Source organism: Argiope bruennichi, chromosome X1, assembly GCF_947563725.1.
Source record: "Argiope bruennichi chromosome X1, qqArgBrue1.1, whole genome shotgun sequence".
Taxonomy (NCBI): domain Eukaryota; kingdom Metazoa; phylum Arthropoda; class Arachnida; order Araneae; family Araneidae; genus Argiope; species Argiope bruennichi.
Genome location: NC_079162.1, coordinates 19,052,359 through 19,070,542, shown reverse-complemented (window position 1 = coordinate 19,070,542; position 18,184 = coordinate 19,052,359). Strand labels below are relative to the sequence as shown.

General features: G+C 30.3%; 1 protein-coding gene across 4 annotated transcripts in view; it reads right to left on the bottom strand.

The window, feature by feature from the left end:
* Positions 1 to 18,184, bottom strand: part of LOC129958529 (tau-tubulin kinase homolog Asator-like) — a 109,835-nt gene that overhangs the window by 12,540 nt on the left and 79,111 nt on the right. For all 4 annotated transcript variants that reach the window (XM_056071065.1, XM_056071064.1, XM_056071066.1 and 1 more), the window contains exons 4-7: positions 14,395 to 14,609; positions 7,174 to 7,344; positions 6,199 to 6,297; positions 2,468 to 2,724 (exon numbers count right to left, since the gene is read on the bottom strand). In XM_056071065.1, the coding sequence (XP_055927040.1) occupies positions 2,468 to 2,724; positions 6,199 to 6,297; positions 7,174 to 7,344; positions 14,395 to 14,609 (742 nt within the window). The remainder of the gene's footprint in view (positions 1 to 2,467; positions 2,725 to 6,198; positions 6,298 to 7,173; positions 7,345 to 14,394; positions 14,610 to 18,184) is intronic.

Genomic DNA, 18,184 nt, shown 5'->3' with positions numbered 1-18,184 from the left:
AAATTTATAGGGAAGATAGTGAGCTATTGATAGAAATCATAAATACATAGGATAGTATGGTGAAAAATGAATCTGTGGTGTCGTACGGAAGGTGAGCACATACCTCATTTTAAACGTCGAATGAGAGCGATCAACATGAATCATTTTAGGAACATCAAGTTGTCCAATATTCACTTTACATATGGCCGAGTAAATGGAAATGAACACGTTGTTATGCGATTGTATCAGAAAAGACGTCCAGCGAGGCATGTTCTAAATTACCAATGTTCGCTGATGGGTATCAGAACTTGTCTGATAGTACTGATGCAAGGATCCTTTCTATTTTTAATGGGTTCGACTTCATTATTCAATTTCGATACGTGACTTAGTGGGCCGATCATTTGGACGCCGACGGATTGGGAGTAATGGTCTCGTTGCATTCTCAGATCACTTGATTTGTCTTTGCGTGAGTTTTAGAAGGTCACCGTTTTCGACATGGCAATGGATTCTGATATGTTTCTGGTAACTCAAATCAATACCGTTGCTGCTACTGTCCGCAAACTGCGTGGTATCTTTGAGAATGTTCAGCAATCCATGCGGCTTCGATGCTATGCGTATTAAATGCTAATGTGCGAAATTTAAATACCTCCTCCTGCTTCTGTTTACTTTTTCTAGAAAATATTCCCGTTTGTCAATATTATCACACATTATCATATGATTTTTTCACACATTAAATAATGAAAACTGTAGTAGAAAATCCCATGCTCATTGGCAAGTACTTACGAAATAAAAGAATTTACATTTGTAGTGTATTTTTGCTTTCCTATAGTGGGATCTTCTATATCCATAATGTTCACTCAGATCAAAACTAATCACTAAAATTGGTTTGAATATAAAATAATAAAAATTGCAGGCCTTAACTTATTAAATTTTGCTACAATCCAGTATAAGAAAATGTAAATATAAAGTTTAAAATCCCATATCTAATTTTTATTCATGCTTAGCTTTATTCCAGTCGATTTAAATATATAAAAAAATTATCTCAGTTTCTAGACCCCAAAACAGAACTTGAAATTTTGCATCCGGTAATGACAGAGGTAAATAGGGAATTTTTAATGCCCATCGTCACGGATGGTGGTAGAAGATTATATATACTGATTATTGTACTTTCTGTATTGCCTTCTTATTTTATTTTAATGTCTTCTTTGCTATTTAAGGGTAATATTTTCGACTATGCTTTCCTATGTAATTACTATTCTTATCGATGTCCTCTATTCTCCCTTTAATTTTAAACTTAGAATTCTGGTACAACCTGTTGAAACGGATGAATGAAATCTTAAATATCTGAGTAAACTAAAAGAAGATCACGAGACAAATACTTTAATTGAAAAATTGATCATTTAATTAAATAGTGTTAGCAGATATTGAGCTTTAAGCTTAAATTCTTCTCTCTTATTTGTAATCTAATAAAAAAAGTAAAGATCAGAAGGATTCTTTATTTCTCAATTACTATTCAAATTTTCTTGTGTTTTATTTCTCAGTTATTGTTTTCCGTAATTTACAAAATAATATTTGTTGACATAATAAATATTTTAATCAATTTTTTCGTAACATTTTCAACTTAAATAGAAAGAAAGGGAGAAGCAAAACAATTTGATCTCAGATTCTTCAGTTAGTATTGATTCCTCATGAATGCAATCAGCTCTAAAAAGTTCAGAAAGAAACCATATCGATTGTAACCGAAATGAGTGCCAACATTAACAGTTTTAACTATAATATCAGGAATTTGGAATTTTTGTGTTACTTATAAGTATTCAACGTGAAGAATTTGAACCTTATGGGAGCAATTTTTTTTCTAAATATAAAAATGATATATTTGAGCCCGAATATCTTTCCGATAATAATGAATTGTAAATTTGCTTCATTACTCTCTAAGCGCGTTATTTCTTCAAAGTTTGAAATAGATTACTATATGTTGAAATAACTTCCTTCCAGAAGCAAAATAAATTTTGAAAGTCCACGTTTTTTCTGCGAAAATATGCATTTAATTTTACAATCACTGCAAAATTAAGCGGGATAAGATTTGAATACTGCAGAGGAGGTTTTTGTTCTGTATTCAAAGAGAATACATTTGAGCACAAGTACTTTTTCGATGTTTATTAACAGTAGGATTGATGTAATTTCTCTCCGAAAATGTTATTTAGATCTTTATCAAAAATATCAAAGTTTATACAGAGAAATCTTTAATTTTGAGGATTTCCAAAGGATGCAATTTAAATTTATTTCAACACTGTAACTGATTTCAGATATTGAAGAAAAGCTATTGCATAATTTTTGCCCCGATTCAGTTCTTTGTGCTGAAAATTTCTGAAACGTTCTTACAACAAATGTAACTTATAAAGCTGGTGAATTCCTTCTAATCAGAATTTCAATGAATTTTGATCTATCTACAGTGCAAAAAGTAAAGTATTTAAGTGATAATACTAACTTAGTCGGAGCTGTTGATGAATTGTCTTTCTTTAAATCGCTTTCAATGCGTTGACTTTCGGTCTCTTCAAAGTCAAAAGGATCAGTTTCCTTGACGCCCCGTCGTTTGATACAACGATCAAACACTGAATACAGCAGATCATAATCTGGTTGATCGAAGAAAGTGAGTTCACTGATGTGATTGTAAAAATCTTGAAATTCATCAGGAAATTCTTTGACGAGAATCTGATGGTCAAATACTTCTTTTGCTTGAGCCATCTAGAAAAGTCAATATTTTTGTAACTTTTCAGCTAATTATTTCGGAGAAAAAAGTATTGAAAATGATAAGCATTCAAATATTCAAATTCGAAAGTGCTCAAATGATTAAAAATTAACTATACATATCAGAAAAACCAAATTAATAATAATAAATTTGGTTATACCAAAGATATACCAAATTAATAATAAAAAATTTGGTTAAAAAATTTTAAATCTCATTTTTATTTGAGCACTAAAAAGTGTTATTTTTTTCCGGATTAAATATTTTTTATTCTTTAATTTATATTTTAATACTACGAATGTTTTGAAATTTAATTCTTTCTCATTTTCACCCACGGGTGATACCACTCGTATAGAATATATATATTAATTTAATTAATCGATTAACTGATAATTAAGTTCTGAAAATACCAAAATATTGTAGCATTAAACAAAATGCGCAAATGTATAAAATTCTAGCAGATTTGGAAATGAGTGTAAACTCGATTTCAAAATTCCATCCTTGCAAACGTGAAACAACGTAAATGAATAAAAATATGTAAGAATTCATAAAATTTACATTATTCTGCATATTTCCAAATTAATGGCTCTAAGCAGATTTTCTTACAAATCTCAAATAGATTTCTCATGTACCATAAAGAAACTGATAAGACCACATAACGTCCAAGCTCCCTGCTATAAGTTTAATTTGCTGACTATTTATTATAAGGCACACAATTTATCTTTTCTAATTTTGTTCCTATTTAAATAAGATGTCCCGTAATTGGTAATTTTATAACAAACGTGATTTTTAAATTAATGTTACTAAAAGCTAATTAATTAATGTATTAGTATGAAGAAATTTAATCATTTTAATTTAGTTTAATTAATTATCTTGCAAATCCAGTTTTCACAATTCTGAAATACAAAGCTCACCCAACTCTGATGCCATCTTCTACCTGAAAATGTGATTAGTGGAGGATAATTACACTAACTTGTCAATTTTCTACTTTATCTGTATTTTATATACATTTGACAGAATAAATATCTAATTATTTCAGTATTTGCATGAAAATATTAATTTCTGTTATAAGAGCGGGAAAATCTCGAGTGTATTCTTGTCAATGTGTATGTCGTGTTACTAAAATCTTTTGAAAAAAATATAATTCTCTGTGCCAAGATCAGATGTAATTAAGGAAAAAAATTTCAACAAAGAAATATTCCTGCAGCATTATTCTAAATGCTAACGATATTATTACTTCAAATAATATAAAAAGTCACATCTGCTTTTAGATTAATCCTAAATTCCTTTATGTATGGATAAAAACTTTGCCCTTAAAAATATCCCTCAATTAAATAAATATTTATTCTCGTATAGTCAAAGCAACCGGCTTGCTAATTCGACAGGAAACAATAAAATTTCTGAGATATTAATTACATAAGAAGGAAGACATTATATTTATACAAATGATGGAAGAACGAAAAATAACATCAAACCGTATTTATAAAATTCTTTTGAACAGTAATTTTTTGTGTATAATTAGAATATATACACACTAAGAAACTCAAAGTTTGAATTACCACGTATATTATAATAAAATATATCTGTTTCAAACCTTTTTCTCTTTCTGATAATTAGTTTCTAATGTTGGAATAATAAATAATTTGCTTTATCTTTGCCTTCTCAATTTTTCTTAAAACTTTTTGAAGGTTCTTTAGACAATAAATTTTTGTCATAGATACATTTAGAGTCAGTGAGGGTAATTGGGAGCCAAGAATGATTGGGGACCACAGTATACACCGGTAAAGCCCTACCAAGCTGTATCCTCTTTAAGCCACTCTGGGGCACGTCAATAAACATTTTCCCACTTATTTAGTAAAATTTCTATCTTTTGCTTACTTTAGTTGTCATATAAAAAGTGAAAACTAAACTTTTCCAAGCGTCACGATACATTTTCTACTTCTATTATTTTCAAGATAAGCTGCTTAATTATATACATTTCATGCATATAGCGATTAATTTAATTTTAAGTTATATATATATATATATATTGTTGTTGTTTCTTATGGCACTTGCCATGGACAAGCCCTCTGTTACGAAGACAGCGATTTAAGCCAGTGGTGGAGCGTCTCTTGTTTTTATAGTAGCGCCAACTACGGTCAAGAGTACGAGAGTACGACTTTGCTACTTACGCATCACTCACTCGCTTGCACAACCCCTTTTTACAGGAGGGCACATTCACACATCTCACAGAAAGAACAACCATGCCCAAACCGGGACTCGAATATATATATATAAAAGGACTGTGTGACAATCCTTTTGGCATATGCAAATGTCGTAACCATAGTAATCCTGAGCTAGCGCAGCAGGACACGCGATATAAAAATGCCATAATGGAATCTCCATCATATCCATTTCGAAATCAAGGAAGATGACGTTAACTATGCAAGAACGTGTTTTATTAGTGAAATTGTTTTTATCAAACTGGTGACTCTGCTACGGACGCTTTGCGGAAAATTCGGTTTTTGAAGAAATTACGGATTTGGCCCAGCCACTATCTAAAGACTTAAAAAAATGATATTGAAGCAACAGGATCATTTGCCGTTCAGCCAGGAAGAGGACGAAGATGTGTTGCAGCGCAGGTAGGAGGATAAAGATGTGTTGTGGCACAGATACTGGATGATGTGGCGAAGCAAGTAGAAAAAGGATATCTCGTTTCATGCACAGCACTAGTGGTCAGCGTAATTCAGAAAATGCTGACCAATTTTATTCCAGGGTTCATAAGATTCTTTTAAAAGTGTTACGTTACTATCTTTATAAACTGTTGCTTGTGCCACAGCTTTTACTATGAAATGATTATAAATTATTCCAAATTGAAGGTATTAAATAGTTATGATAGTTTATATGCAATATTCTATGAAAGAGAATGTATTTGTAATGAAAAACTATGAAGAAAAGTATTTTGGAGTATTTAAAAACTGGTGTAAAATAAATTCTAAGGCAATAAGCAATAGCTTCTTTTCATTACGAATATATTCTCTTCAAATCAGTTCATTCCTACGATTAGAAGCAAAATACGCGTTCCTAATTACTCCATATTTTCTGAATATTTCGGAATATATCAGGGTAATTGAGAACGTTGCCATCACTAAATAGTTAATAAATTAATTTCGGAACAGGCATTGTTTAATGAACCATTCAGGACATGATCATGCACTCACATCAAGTATAGATACATTTTTCATCTCATAAGAATATTTTAAATCGAAGAAAGCTACAACTTCTGCAAAATTCGTTCCCTATTACCTCAATTAACTGTCTATTGCATAAAAGTGGATTTCATAAATTTTGTAAACTTTTAAAAGCGTAAGCCTATAAAAAACCCATAAAGCCTATAAAAAAGTCATATGAATATCATAAAAATTACCAACAAATTATCCAAGATTAATTTTAAAATAAACGAATTATATTACATATAAGAAATGGAAACTTACTTCTCTGTAGTCTCTTATATTTTTCCACGGCAAGTCTCTAAAAGAAAATTCCGATAACGTATAAAACAGTGACATTAAGTCATCTTGGCGACCAGCTTCCTGCAAAACAATAGCAATGAATCATTTGTTTGATGAATTTTATGAAATGATATATAAACTTCAGAACAGAGGAAGGGAAATGGATTTCAATACGATATTTACTAAAGTATTCAAATTTTAACTTCTTGTCTGTCGTTGAATCTCAGAGAAATAAGTCTGAAAGTTTTTTCTCCAAAAATATTTATTTTGAATGCCTATATTTCAGAATTAGAATAAACAACTTAATAAATAGCGACAGAGCTAGGGTTTTAGTTGAATTACTTCACGTGAAAGAACTTCTTTAAAACTCCAGGTCTGGAGTACCAAATAAATGACAATAACCTGATTGAAAAAGATTACTGATCATGTGTCACTGGATGAAACAGAAGCGACAACAAAAGAAGTGTCCTCTAAACAGCCGCTGTAAATCAATCTTTGTCTACAGAAAGTGTTAGTGGAACCAGAATTTATGGTTGGATTTACATGGAAATGATTGCATGTCACGAAGTGCAGCGACTTTACACTAGTGACTAAATGTCACTGACCTGTTCGTAATACTTCAGCTATGTTCATATGTCCAAAATAAATTAAAATCACTGTCTTCTCCGGAAACTGCTAACTCTAATTTTACTAACAGCTTCTGCAGACTGAGCTAAGCGCCTTTACAGGAATTTATGAGGTGACATTTTGTAACTTCTGTCTCTTTCAATCTATTTTATACTAGACTGCTACTGATCGGCATCTTCTAGATAATCTCACTGTTGTGCCACATGAAATAATGCTTCTAGAACCACAATCCTATTTTCATTTTTGTGTACTGACAGTTTAAATAATAATAACGCGACTCATATTATGGTTGTTTCTTTCAGTTCATGAAATGAATGAGAAATAACCTACTTTGCCTTGAAGGACTCTTAAAGACGCATATCTTGGTGTGCCATGAAAGGAAACTTTATAACGAGGTGGTCTCACTTCTCCGTTTTCCAGGACATACTGTCGAGCCAATCCAAAATCCAAAAGATACACTCGTCGACGGTTGTCTTCACCAATACCAATGGTGAAGTTACTCTAAAAATAATGGGATTCGAAAAAAAAAGAATCTATACAACTGAACACAATCAAAATGGATAAATTTCATAAAAATAATTCTTTATTAGTGAAAAAAAAAGCATTTTTTCATTATTTTTTATTTTTTATTTATAATTGATTATTCTCAATTATAAATTGTGGTTGTGATTTTTTCACAAAATCACAGCCAGGTGGTACTATTCATATGGAATAAAAATTTCATTTCATTAATCGATAAATGAAAAATTAATTTCTAAAAGTATTAAATATGTTGTCATCCAAAGGTGTTTAGCAAACGCGAGTCCACTATAAAATTACAAATAATAAACGTTCTAAATAAAAGCGCGTAATATAGAGATATTTGTTCTTAATGTTGCATTTGTTTAATGAAACTTCTTCTGAAATAAACCAGAAATTATTTTCATTTCAAGGAATCAGATTTTCTTAATTACTATACAGACAACTGATTTCCTTTGAATAAAAATAAATCGCCTTCTTTCTTATTTGCAAGAATGGACATTACTTCGTCAGTAAAATTGAAGTAGATATTCAATGATTTGAAGCACTCTTAACGAACAGCGTAGGAATCCTACAGGACCTCTGTTACTTCTATTTGCATGTCCGTTACTATAGAGAGGGAGTGACTATTTCAGAATCTCTCTAATTTAGCCTCGAAATAACACAAGGTTATTTATTTTAGACTGAAAGTTAATGAAGCATTTAATAGCTAATTCAATTATAATAATACGCTGTAATTAGCGATTTCTATGGTGTTAAGAATCGTTCTAGAAGTAACAATTCAAAATGAACTATTAAGAAAATAAATGGAGTTATATTGTAAACAAATTTACTCATTATTTAAATTTCTTCATAAAATAGCAGAAATATGTGAAAATAATTATTAACATATTATTAAATTTGATTACTGAATGAAATAAATATTGAATGAAACGAATGCTAATTAAGTGGAAACTATACGAAATGAATTCAATCAAATCTAAGGCTAAAGAACTTATTGAAATCAAATTTAGATTGTTCAATAAAGCATAAATATTCAATTATAAGGATTGCTATTATCTCGATGAACATTTATTTCAAATGAAGTTACTTCTTCTCAACAAAAACTAGATTATTAGAACCAATTTTCTGTTAATTACAAAGTATTTTTTGGGAGAATATTTCTTGTAGCTTATCTTTCTATCCGTAAATATTTTTTTAAGTAACCTTTTGTATTTTTCGATTCTCCAAACCAAAACATCCGTCAATTCCTTTCAAAGTAAAAATGATAATAAATGACCCGGAGAAATATTCGTAATTTCTAAACCAATGCGAATCTCTTAAACATTCAAATCTTTCGAAGTGTTTCAATAAGTTGAACGAGCGTTAAAAGGTAACGTTAAAAATATTTTGAGTGGGAAAATTTAACTAATTGTATTAAAATTAACTATTAAGTACGAAAATAAGAATTTAAAATCATGAAAATTGAAATTGGGTTTCACCATTCAGTCAGCTGGGCCCCTCTTCAATATTTTTGGCAGTTATAATGGTAGTGCACGTATTCATTTCATCTCGTTTAAACAGCGACATCCACTTCGAATTGAAACATAACAATAAATTCAATTCATTCATATTTAATAACAAGAATTCTGCGTATGATATAATCGATAAAAAAAGATATCAAAGACTTCCTTATACACAACTTACACTCACAGAGGCCGCGGTGGCCTGGTACATATCTCGAAACTAAAGAATTCCACCGAAGAACTTCCGTGTTAGCGAGTCTAGTGCTTGTGAATATCCTCCCGATCAAGGACGGGAGTCTTGCGATCAAGAAGTTTGAAGAGGAAGTACCAGTTCAAGTGTCGCCCTTGTTATCTGACCAGGGTTCAAAATTAGGAGGTTCAATAGAATTATGCTTCGACATTGGACTTAAATATGAAGTTTGAAACTAACTGATAGTTTTGGTTTCAGAAAATGTTATTGAATGAATCTCCAAAATGCTTCACATACTTTATAGCTTATCTAAATAATTTTAATATACAATGTCCAAAAAGTGTTAAAAGTTCCAAATGAATGACATTTTTCTTACACTGAAAATGCAGAATATAAAAGCATAAAAAAATAAGAAGTGCCGTATTTTTAATAAAAATCTTTTTCACCTGAAATATACGCAATAACAACGAATAAAAAAATATTGCGACTCAAAAATTTAAATAAAACTACATTGTTTTTGATCTCTTATTTTTAAAAAACATTCATAATCTATGATAATATTTCAATTTTCATTTTGGAAATATGGAAGAAAAGCTTGTTGCTGAAATTTGTCTCCAAGAAGAAAATGCATACTATTTTATTTCGCTGCATGGCTAATGTTCCGAATTCTAAAGAACAGGAAAGTAACTTTCAAGGACAACTACTCAGGTTGTCTATCATGTTTTACACAGTCCAATACCGCAAATACAGTATTATTGGTTAAATTCTGAGGGGCAGATACAACAGACAATCTTTTCAGAAGTACTTACGATTAAGACCCAATATATGCATCTTATTTTTGTAGGACATTAAAACTACAAAAATTTGATATCATTGGATAATACACTTATTCATCGCGGATATGGAAAAGCAATAAATGGTCGTAATTTCTAAAACTTTTCACAAGCGTCAAATGACGGACAAAAGTCTCCACACTTTTAACTAGAAACATAAGACTCTCTCTACCATATTTTAGTCATAAGAACAGTGAAATGTCGAACTGAAGAAGCAATTGCGCTCATTTTTACCTACAATTTCCAACACTTATTTTACTTGTGAAGATTTAAAAAAACAAACAAACTCGAAAGTCATCCATTTTTAAACATTTTATCATGTAAGATATAAACAGGAGACAAAGGGAAAGGAGGATCGCTATACCCTGTGCCTTGATGACACATTAAAAATATGAATATCATAGAATTTTCCATCAGCAATAAATCTGCAAATGGCGACAAGCATTTTGTTATGTATCATGTCCCACATCTAAAAGTGAGTGACCAAATAATGTCTGGAATATTCAAACCTGATTTAGGCTCTGCACAAAGTTTTTTTTTTTTTTTTTTTTTTTTTTTTTTTAACTATTTGTTACATTCAAGAATAAGAAAATGCAAACTCTCCAATCAGCAATGCAAATTATTGATTTTCAGTTCACACTATTCATACCATTTACTTTTTTAAATGGATCTTCAATGGAAATTTTCAAAATCAGAAAAGAAACTCCTTGTGTATTTGTTTTTAGAAAAAATAATCAGTGTTTTATGCCTTGTTTTTTAGTACATTACATAAAAGTTGGTTAAAAATGTTTAAATAATATTTTTTTAATTGGAAAAACACTATATATATATATATATATATATATATATAATTGCTAATTGGACTACAATTGCTCTTTGTATATTTCGTAATTCGAGTAAGTAAAAATGGATTTGCGTCCAAAATCACTAATTTTTTTTAATAAATTGTAATAAATTTGATTATAAAAGTAGGACAATTAGCTATTGATATTATTAAATTGTATAATCTTTCCGAACTTCGAGTTGAAATATATGCTGTCAACTTTCTACAATCTAAATGCCATGTTCTATATTCTAGCATATTACCAGATAAAGAAAGTAAAGCTAAATAACAATTTTTGAAAGAAAATGCCGAATAATAAAGAAAGTTAAATTTTTATAAGAAGATACAAAAGTGCATGTTTAAATTTATACTTTTGATATGGTAATAAAAGAAATTTTAAAAAGTGGTAATAAAATTTTACAAACACAGAAACAGATATTGAAAGGCATCAAAATACCAAAATATCACTTTCCTTACTTTTAATGATAAAACTTGTCTATAAATTTTTGATAATATCATTTTTAATAAATAAACGAGACAATTGACTCGCACTGTTTCGCAAGTTCTTGATTATTTTAGAACAGAAAATGATCTCGTTCAGCTTGCATTATAAATTCGACATGTATTTCTGTTAGATTCCAGTTTAGAGCAAACAAAAGATAAAGCAATCAAAGAATTCGTACTTAAATATTTTATTTCCATTTGTAAACTTACTACATCTAGACTGTGTCCACTAATTTAAAAAAAAAAAGTGTTGCTACGTTTTTCTCACTAATTTAAAGAATCTGAATTAATTGAAAATTTAAGTACCCAGCTTGAGCGACGATGTTTATTTTGAAAGAAAAAAAATTCTCCTCTATACTGGGAATTCTGATTCTAGCAGAAAAGAAAAATCGCGTTATAGCACCAGAACTCAACGATTTATGTAAATGATTAGTACTGAAAATTAAATAAAAGACAGATATATGTTCTTTTTATACGTTTATCTTAAAAAATATTAGTCGCCTTCGTCAACCAGCAGTTCGTCCACCATATTCAAACTAATAATTTTCCATGTTAACTAACTTTGATCAACTTCATTTTACCATAACAAATGAAAATAATATTTTGAAACATTCTTGCACAATAAACATAGTGCATACTGAGTGATTAGCTATGCAGGCAAAATAGCGATATTAATTTTTGAATAAAAATGATGTAATCGGTCCGGTTGCTAAAGGTTTTATTTTGCGATAATTCTCGAAATGAGGTGCTAAGAGGAACAATTGTTTGGAGGATTAATTTACGTGACTATCCTTCGTCAAGCGATTAACATTTAAGAGGTAGTCTATTTTATATCGCACATAGTCAAATCAAATGCCAGTGCATTATCTCAATGTACCTTCATTTAGTTTAGTTTAGTTATATTAAAGTCCCGTTTTAAAGCAACACTGTGGCTATTTTTGGACGGACCTCGTAATTTTGAACCTCGGTTAGATGACGAGGACTGGAACCCTTCTCCAAATTTCCACCTGAGCTGATACCCCTTCTCCAAATTTCCACACCACTCCAGCGAGTGCACTCAATGTACCTTCATCACCTTTTTTAATCATTACTGAATTGTGGGATATACATGCTTAAGCTAGAATCAATTGGAAAAATCAACTTAACAATGCAAAGAGTGGCAACATGTGGCCACTGAATTTTCTTACACAACTTCGGAGCCTCGTTTCATGAAGAAATGCCCAAGCTCTATTTTAACGCCTACTTTGCCTACAACAGTGAACGAACAGTCCAATTATATAGGATGTAAAGATGATGCTTCGCCTGATAATGAAATGGACTATTACTTAAATATTGTTCTTAAGACCAAGTAGAATCGCATAAAACAACTATTTCTTAGGCAAATAAAATTTTCCGTCTGTCACGTCGTTGGTTACAAGGAAGTTATTATAACATATAATCAGTGTCACTTATTTTGAATTATGCTTCACTTAGCAACATTTAAAATTTTATTATGTAGGTGCTTTCTCAATAAAGGCAAATTAAGCAATAATTTTCTATTTGATTTTTGAAACTTCGATGTACATTGAATTCCCGGTCAAACGATGCCTGCATTTAAAGGTTTCCGTCAAGCAACGTCGTTCTTCCTGGAATTCAAATAATTTCATATGCTTGTAATATTAAAAAGTCCCGGATTTAATGTTATCATTTTGAAACATTGTCCTCATTAAATTCAGTGCGATTTTACTAAAATCATAATCAATTATGATTAAAAAAAGAAAAGAAAACATTTCTTGCCGAAAGGCGCAATCTCTTTGTTTTAAATATGGAAAGTCCAATCCTTTTCTCTACTTAGTCAAATCAAGACAAAAGGAAAGATCTTGAGAGCTGACATTCTTTCTAGTTTTGGATATTGAAATTACGGAATCAAAAAAGCCGAAGCCTACAATGGCAGAAGAGCTAATTTTGCTAAATTTATTAGAATTCCATATCCGACTTTGCAAACGATTTTAAAATTTTTGTTATGCACCAATTCAGACGAGGTTAAAAAATTTAGACCATTAGTTATTGGTAAATCCAAAAAACTAAGGTGTTTTATGAATACGAAGGCTTTCCCATTCCTCAAACAAAAAGTTTTGGATGAAAAAAATTTGGAAACTACTTTCTGAACTTGGACATACAAAGCGCTCACAGAAATGTAAGATTCTTTTGTTGATTCATCAATGCACAGCACACATTGTAGATTTGAAGTTACAAAGTATATGAGTGAAATTTCTCCTTGTCATCACCCTTGTGATTTGGGGATAATACGATCAGTTGAAGCACTATCGAAACCAACATCTGAAAATACTCTACTAAGAGCAGAATCTGGAGGTAAGAAAAAGTCGATACCAAGGAAGAAAGTCGGGAGTAAATGCATCTCCAGCTGTTTTATGAAAGGTGGTTTTTCCGGAGGTAATGAATTTAAGAAGGAAAATTTGAATGAAACGAAAGAGTTCTTTTCCGATTCAGATGACTGAGGATTATGTAGCTGGCCATAGAAATATCCTTTTATCAGACTAAATTATTTGACAGACAGAGAATCGTATAGTTCGGTCGATAATGAAGGCCATAGAATTCTTTTTGTGAAAAAAAAACCCGTTCAGTCTTTGAAAATAGGGACAGCCAAGAGAAAAGTTTGCAAAATATCATTTGTATTGAGAATGCGATTTACAATGTAGCTGATATAAATGGGACGCGAAGTTAAAAAAAAATCGATTTCTTCAAAAAATAATTTTAAAAACTTTTTCCCAAATCCTAATGAAGGAAGAAATAAAAGATATGTAACCTAAATTAGTTTTTATTTCGTGAACAGTGTTTTGTTTACATCGACCATGAAATAAAAGCTAATGTGACCGATTTAGCACCGATGTTTTTTTTTAGATTTAATGTTACCGATTTTTTTATTTCTGAATATAGCGATAATTTCTTTTCAGTCCCCTGAATGACATTAAATGGAAGATATATTGTATAATTTTAACAGCTTATGCAAAAATGGGAATATATTTTTAGCGGCATACTTGCACAAAGAATAATTCATAGAGATGAAAATGACTTTTAAGCGAAGCTTATAGGAATGCACTTAAATGTTTAGTTAAGGCCACGTGAAGTATATAAACTTAATTAAAAAAAGAATTGAATAAGTAAAAAATTACTTACCGGCTTAATATCCCGATGAAGATATCCCGTCTTATGAATTGCGTGAATACATTTCAGCATCATGTGGCCAAGTCTCAAAGTAGTGCTCAGAGAAAACTTCCGATCTGGTTGATGTTTCTTTAATTCGCTCAAACTAGGACCAAGTAATTCCATAACCAAATAGTCGAATCTTTCGGTTTTCCCAAAGCCAACGAACTTGGGAAAATAATGTTTTCCTAAAAAGCATTCATTTTTACTACATAAATCCAATAATTTTTTGACAGCTTTTCTGAAATTTCCTGTTAATTTTTTTTTCTTTCAACTATGGATCAGTAAAAATGAATACAATATAATTTAATATTTTCATGCTTCAGACTGTCTTGAGTACTAATGGAGCTGATAAACTTACTTCTGTTGAAAATTCACAATGTGTGATATAAAGTCCAAAAATATTTACAGCTTTAGTGGCAAGTACAATTTTCAGGAAATTACATGTTCATTTGAAGACGATTAAGCTTCAAAAAGACCTTCTGAAATAAGCATTAAAAACATCATCTAAAAGCATCATAGTCTTTCAATTTAATCAGTTTAACAGCAGGCATGCGCATGCAAAATGTAAGTTACTGAATACTCATAATACTTATTTAATTGATCATTCTTAGTAAATATTTCTTTATATAATTCTAATAAAACTTCTAAGTTCAGTAAATTTTTTAAAAAAATAATAATAATGAAATAGATACATGCAATCTCTCTTCTATAAATTTCAAAATTTAACGCAGAAAATTTTTTATTTGTTCGAAAGAAGCCCATGCAAGTTTTTATCCAATAAATGAAAATATATGAGAAACTATGTTCAGAGAGGATGATGCAATGTACTAAGATGAAGTACACAAGGAATATACATCTTCGATGGGTCAAATTCCGAAACACTACAGATTCTTTCTATGTAGGTATTGCTAATTAAATAACACATTTCATCTGCTAAGAGCAAAACATGCATGGAAATTATCTATTAATTTGCTATTAAAAAGAGATCAAGTGGCGAAATGTGCTTCATAAAAGAGCAAATGAAACTGAGTAAAAAAACTACACGTGTCCATAAATGCATGAATAAACATAGAATGCTTTCGTGCCCGCAAGTAAATTGTGAGTGGCCAAAGGAAGCTGACATAATTACCAAGTACAATGACATGTTTCAGTGACTAATTGAATATGGAAATCGACTGAATCCCGTGACAAAAAAGCAAGTCGTGCAAGAAAATATTAGCTGAAGCAGGGCAATGTGGTAAAAGACATGCGATATACACTTGATGTGTGCATGCGATATACACTTGAAAAATTCTTTTTGCTTACATACAGTAAAGGATATGAATCAAAGAACACAGGTAGATGATTTTACTATAAAAATATTTTGGTTAATTTAGAAAAAAAGCTTGGCAACATCTCAAAGATTCAGTTTGAAATGCAATATATAAGTTGGGAATTTCCAAAAGTGATACTGTACGGTTGTGGAAAGTGCTTTTTGAAGTTGGAACAATTACTAAATATTATAGCTGGGGGTCAAACAGGAATGGAAGAATTTACTTCAGTTTTTGCAATATAACGAGGCCGAAACTATGCACAGCTTATTTTATGTATGCATTACAATGAGAGGCTTCATATACCTTATTTAAATTTTATAAAAGAAATCAATTTTTTACGATCATTTGGCTTATCCCTCTAAAACACCGTTGTTGTTGTTTTCATATCTTATATACATAACTATGCATTTATTTCTCGCAGTAAATTTTTGACTTAAATTTGTTTGTATTTTACATTCATGTAAGTATTATCCCTTATGTATTTATAGATACCATTGCATATATTTGCTCGCTTTTTTCAGATTTTACATCAGATTAGCATATAATATTTGTTCTTTCAAATTAAGCACAAAAAATGGTTCTAAAAATACTATTTTCAAATAATGCTTTAATATTCTACCAAAGTTCTCATGAGTTTTCTCGCCTTTAAAGTAAAATATTTAATTTAGCGTTCGGATTTTTATGAAAACGTTTTATAAGCGAGATTTAAACTCTTAGAAATTCATTAGAAATTGCTACTTTTATGACCGTCAAAAAAAGAGACCAATTTCTTTTTCATCGAAATTCTATATAATATTCTCATTTAAGAACGAAACTTTAGTTTCGAATTGAAACTAATTACTCAAAGAAAATGAAACGAATACTAGAGGAGAGCTTTCGAATTTGGACCGCGGCCTAGATAGAAACTTTTATTGTAACCTCAATTATATTAAATATTTGCACCTGAAAATAGATAATAACGTTCCAACGGTGTAAAAATGGTTTGAGGAATCATTTTTCGGGAAAACGGCTGTAATTAGAGAACTAGTGCTAATGTTTAACAATTGAGTAAAAGCCCATATATTCTTTTAAGTTGTAAAATGCATTAATAATTTATTAACAATTAACAATTTGACAACAATTAATTATTAGAATTTCAGAAACATTTTGTGGTAAAGTTAGTGAATTTTTTGCATGTACATGTGCTTTACATAACGGGGGGGGGGAGGAGAATGCAAGGATCCGGTTGGGAAATTTTGGAGCACCCACTATATAATCCGAACTTGACACTCTCAGATTTTTATTTGTTTACGCCAATGACGAGGGTTCTCCTCAGGCAGAAATTTGACTATGATGATGACTTCATACTAGCCGACGGTATTCAACGAGACCGCGATTTACAAAGAAATCTAGCGTTGGGACAAATGCCTGAACATGAATGGCTGTTATATCAAAAAGTAATAAAATGGTAATGCTTTCATTTCCGTTTCATATTGTCATTCATTGCATTTTTTTATTATTATTCTCAAATTTATGTTTATTCTTTATTGATATCCCTTTTATCTGCTGTTAAAGTGAAGCCGTTTTTTTGCAAAATTATATTTTTTTAAAGCGTAAAAGCTATGATGGGCTAGAAATAAAATGACATTTCATTTCTTAATGTTAAAAAAATCCTATACAGCATGCCAGATTTTTTGTAGCTTTCATTCAAGGACACAACCGTTCATACATTGATAAAGTAAATTTTTGATAAAATTGGATTATAGTTTAGATTTTGTATGAATTTCATCATTTGAATGAGAGTTTATTATTTGCTCCAAAAAATGATTTTAACATATCTATTGTTAAAAAGGACAATCTTATCCAAAATTTGAAAATGACAGAACTGTTCCCCCAGAAATTTAGGAGCCCAAAATGTGGTATAATTTCTATTGTGTTGTAGAAAATGAAGGAGCAGAGCTGATTGCTTTTCTCAATCATGAATTAATTTGGAGGCAGTTATATACAAATTTTCAGACTTTTTGTGATATATTTCAGTTTATAGTATCCCAAAATTCTACTTGATTTTCAAAATAATATTTAAAAAATGCTACGGTCTCTAAAAATATTAAAAATCAATCTAAAAATTTTATATTTTAGTTTACAAAGTTTAGGAAAACAAAGTCACCATAGTAATGATAATGCTGCTTATTTTACAAATCTTCCTTATTTGAGAAAGGAAAAAAAAAAGAGTTCTTCTAAGTTGAAAGCTTATGACTTTAATCCAAATTATTCTTACCAATTCAATGCAAATATACAACAAAAACTTCAGAGCTCTAATCATTAAAGACAGAAATTGTTTTTTACTCTAGAGGAAATTGACATCCACGGTGCATTTTGAATAATATGGCCGTATAAAAATTTTGGATTAATTTGTTTATACTTCTAATTCCTGAGTCAAAAAATTTGCTGTTTTCATAACGTTCAGT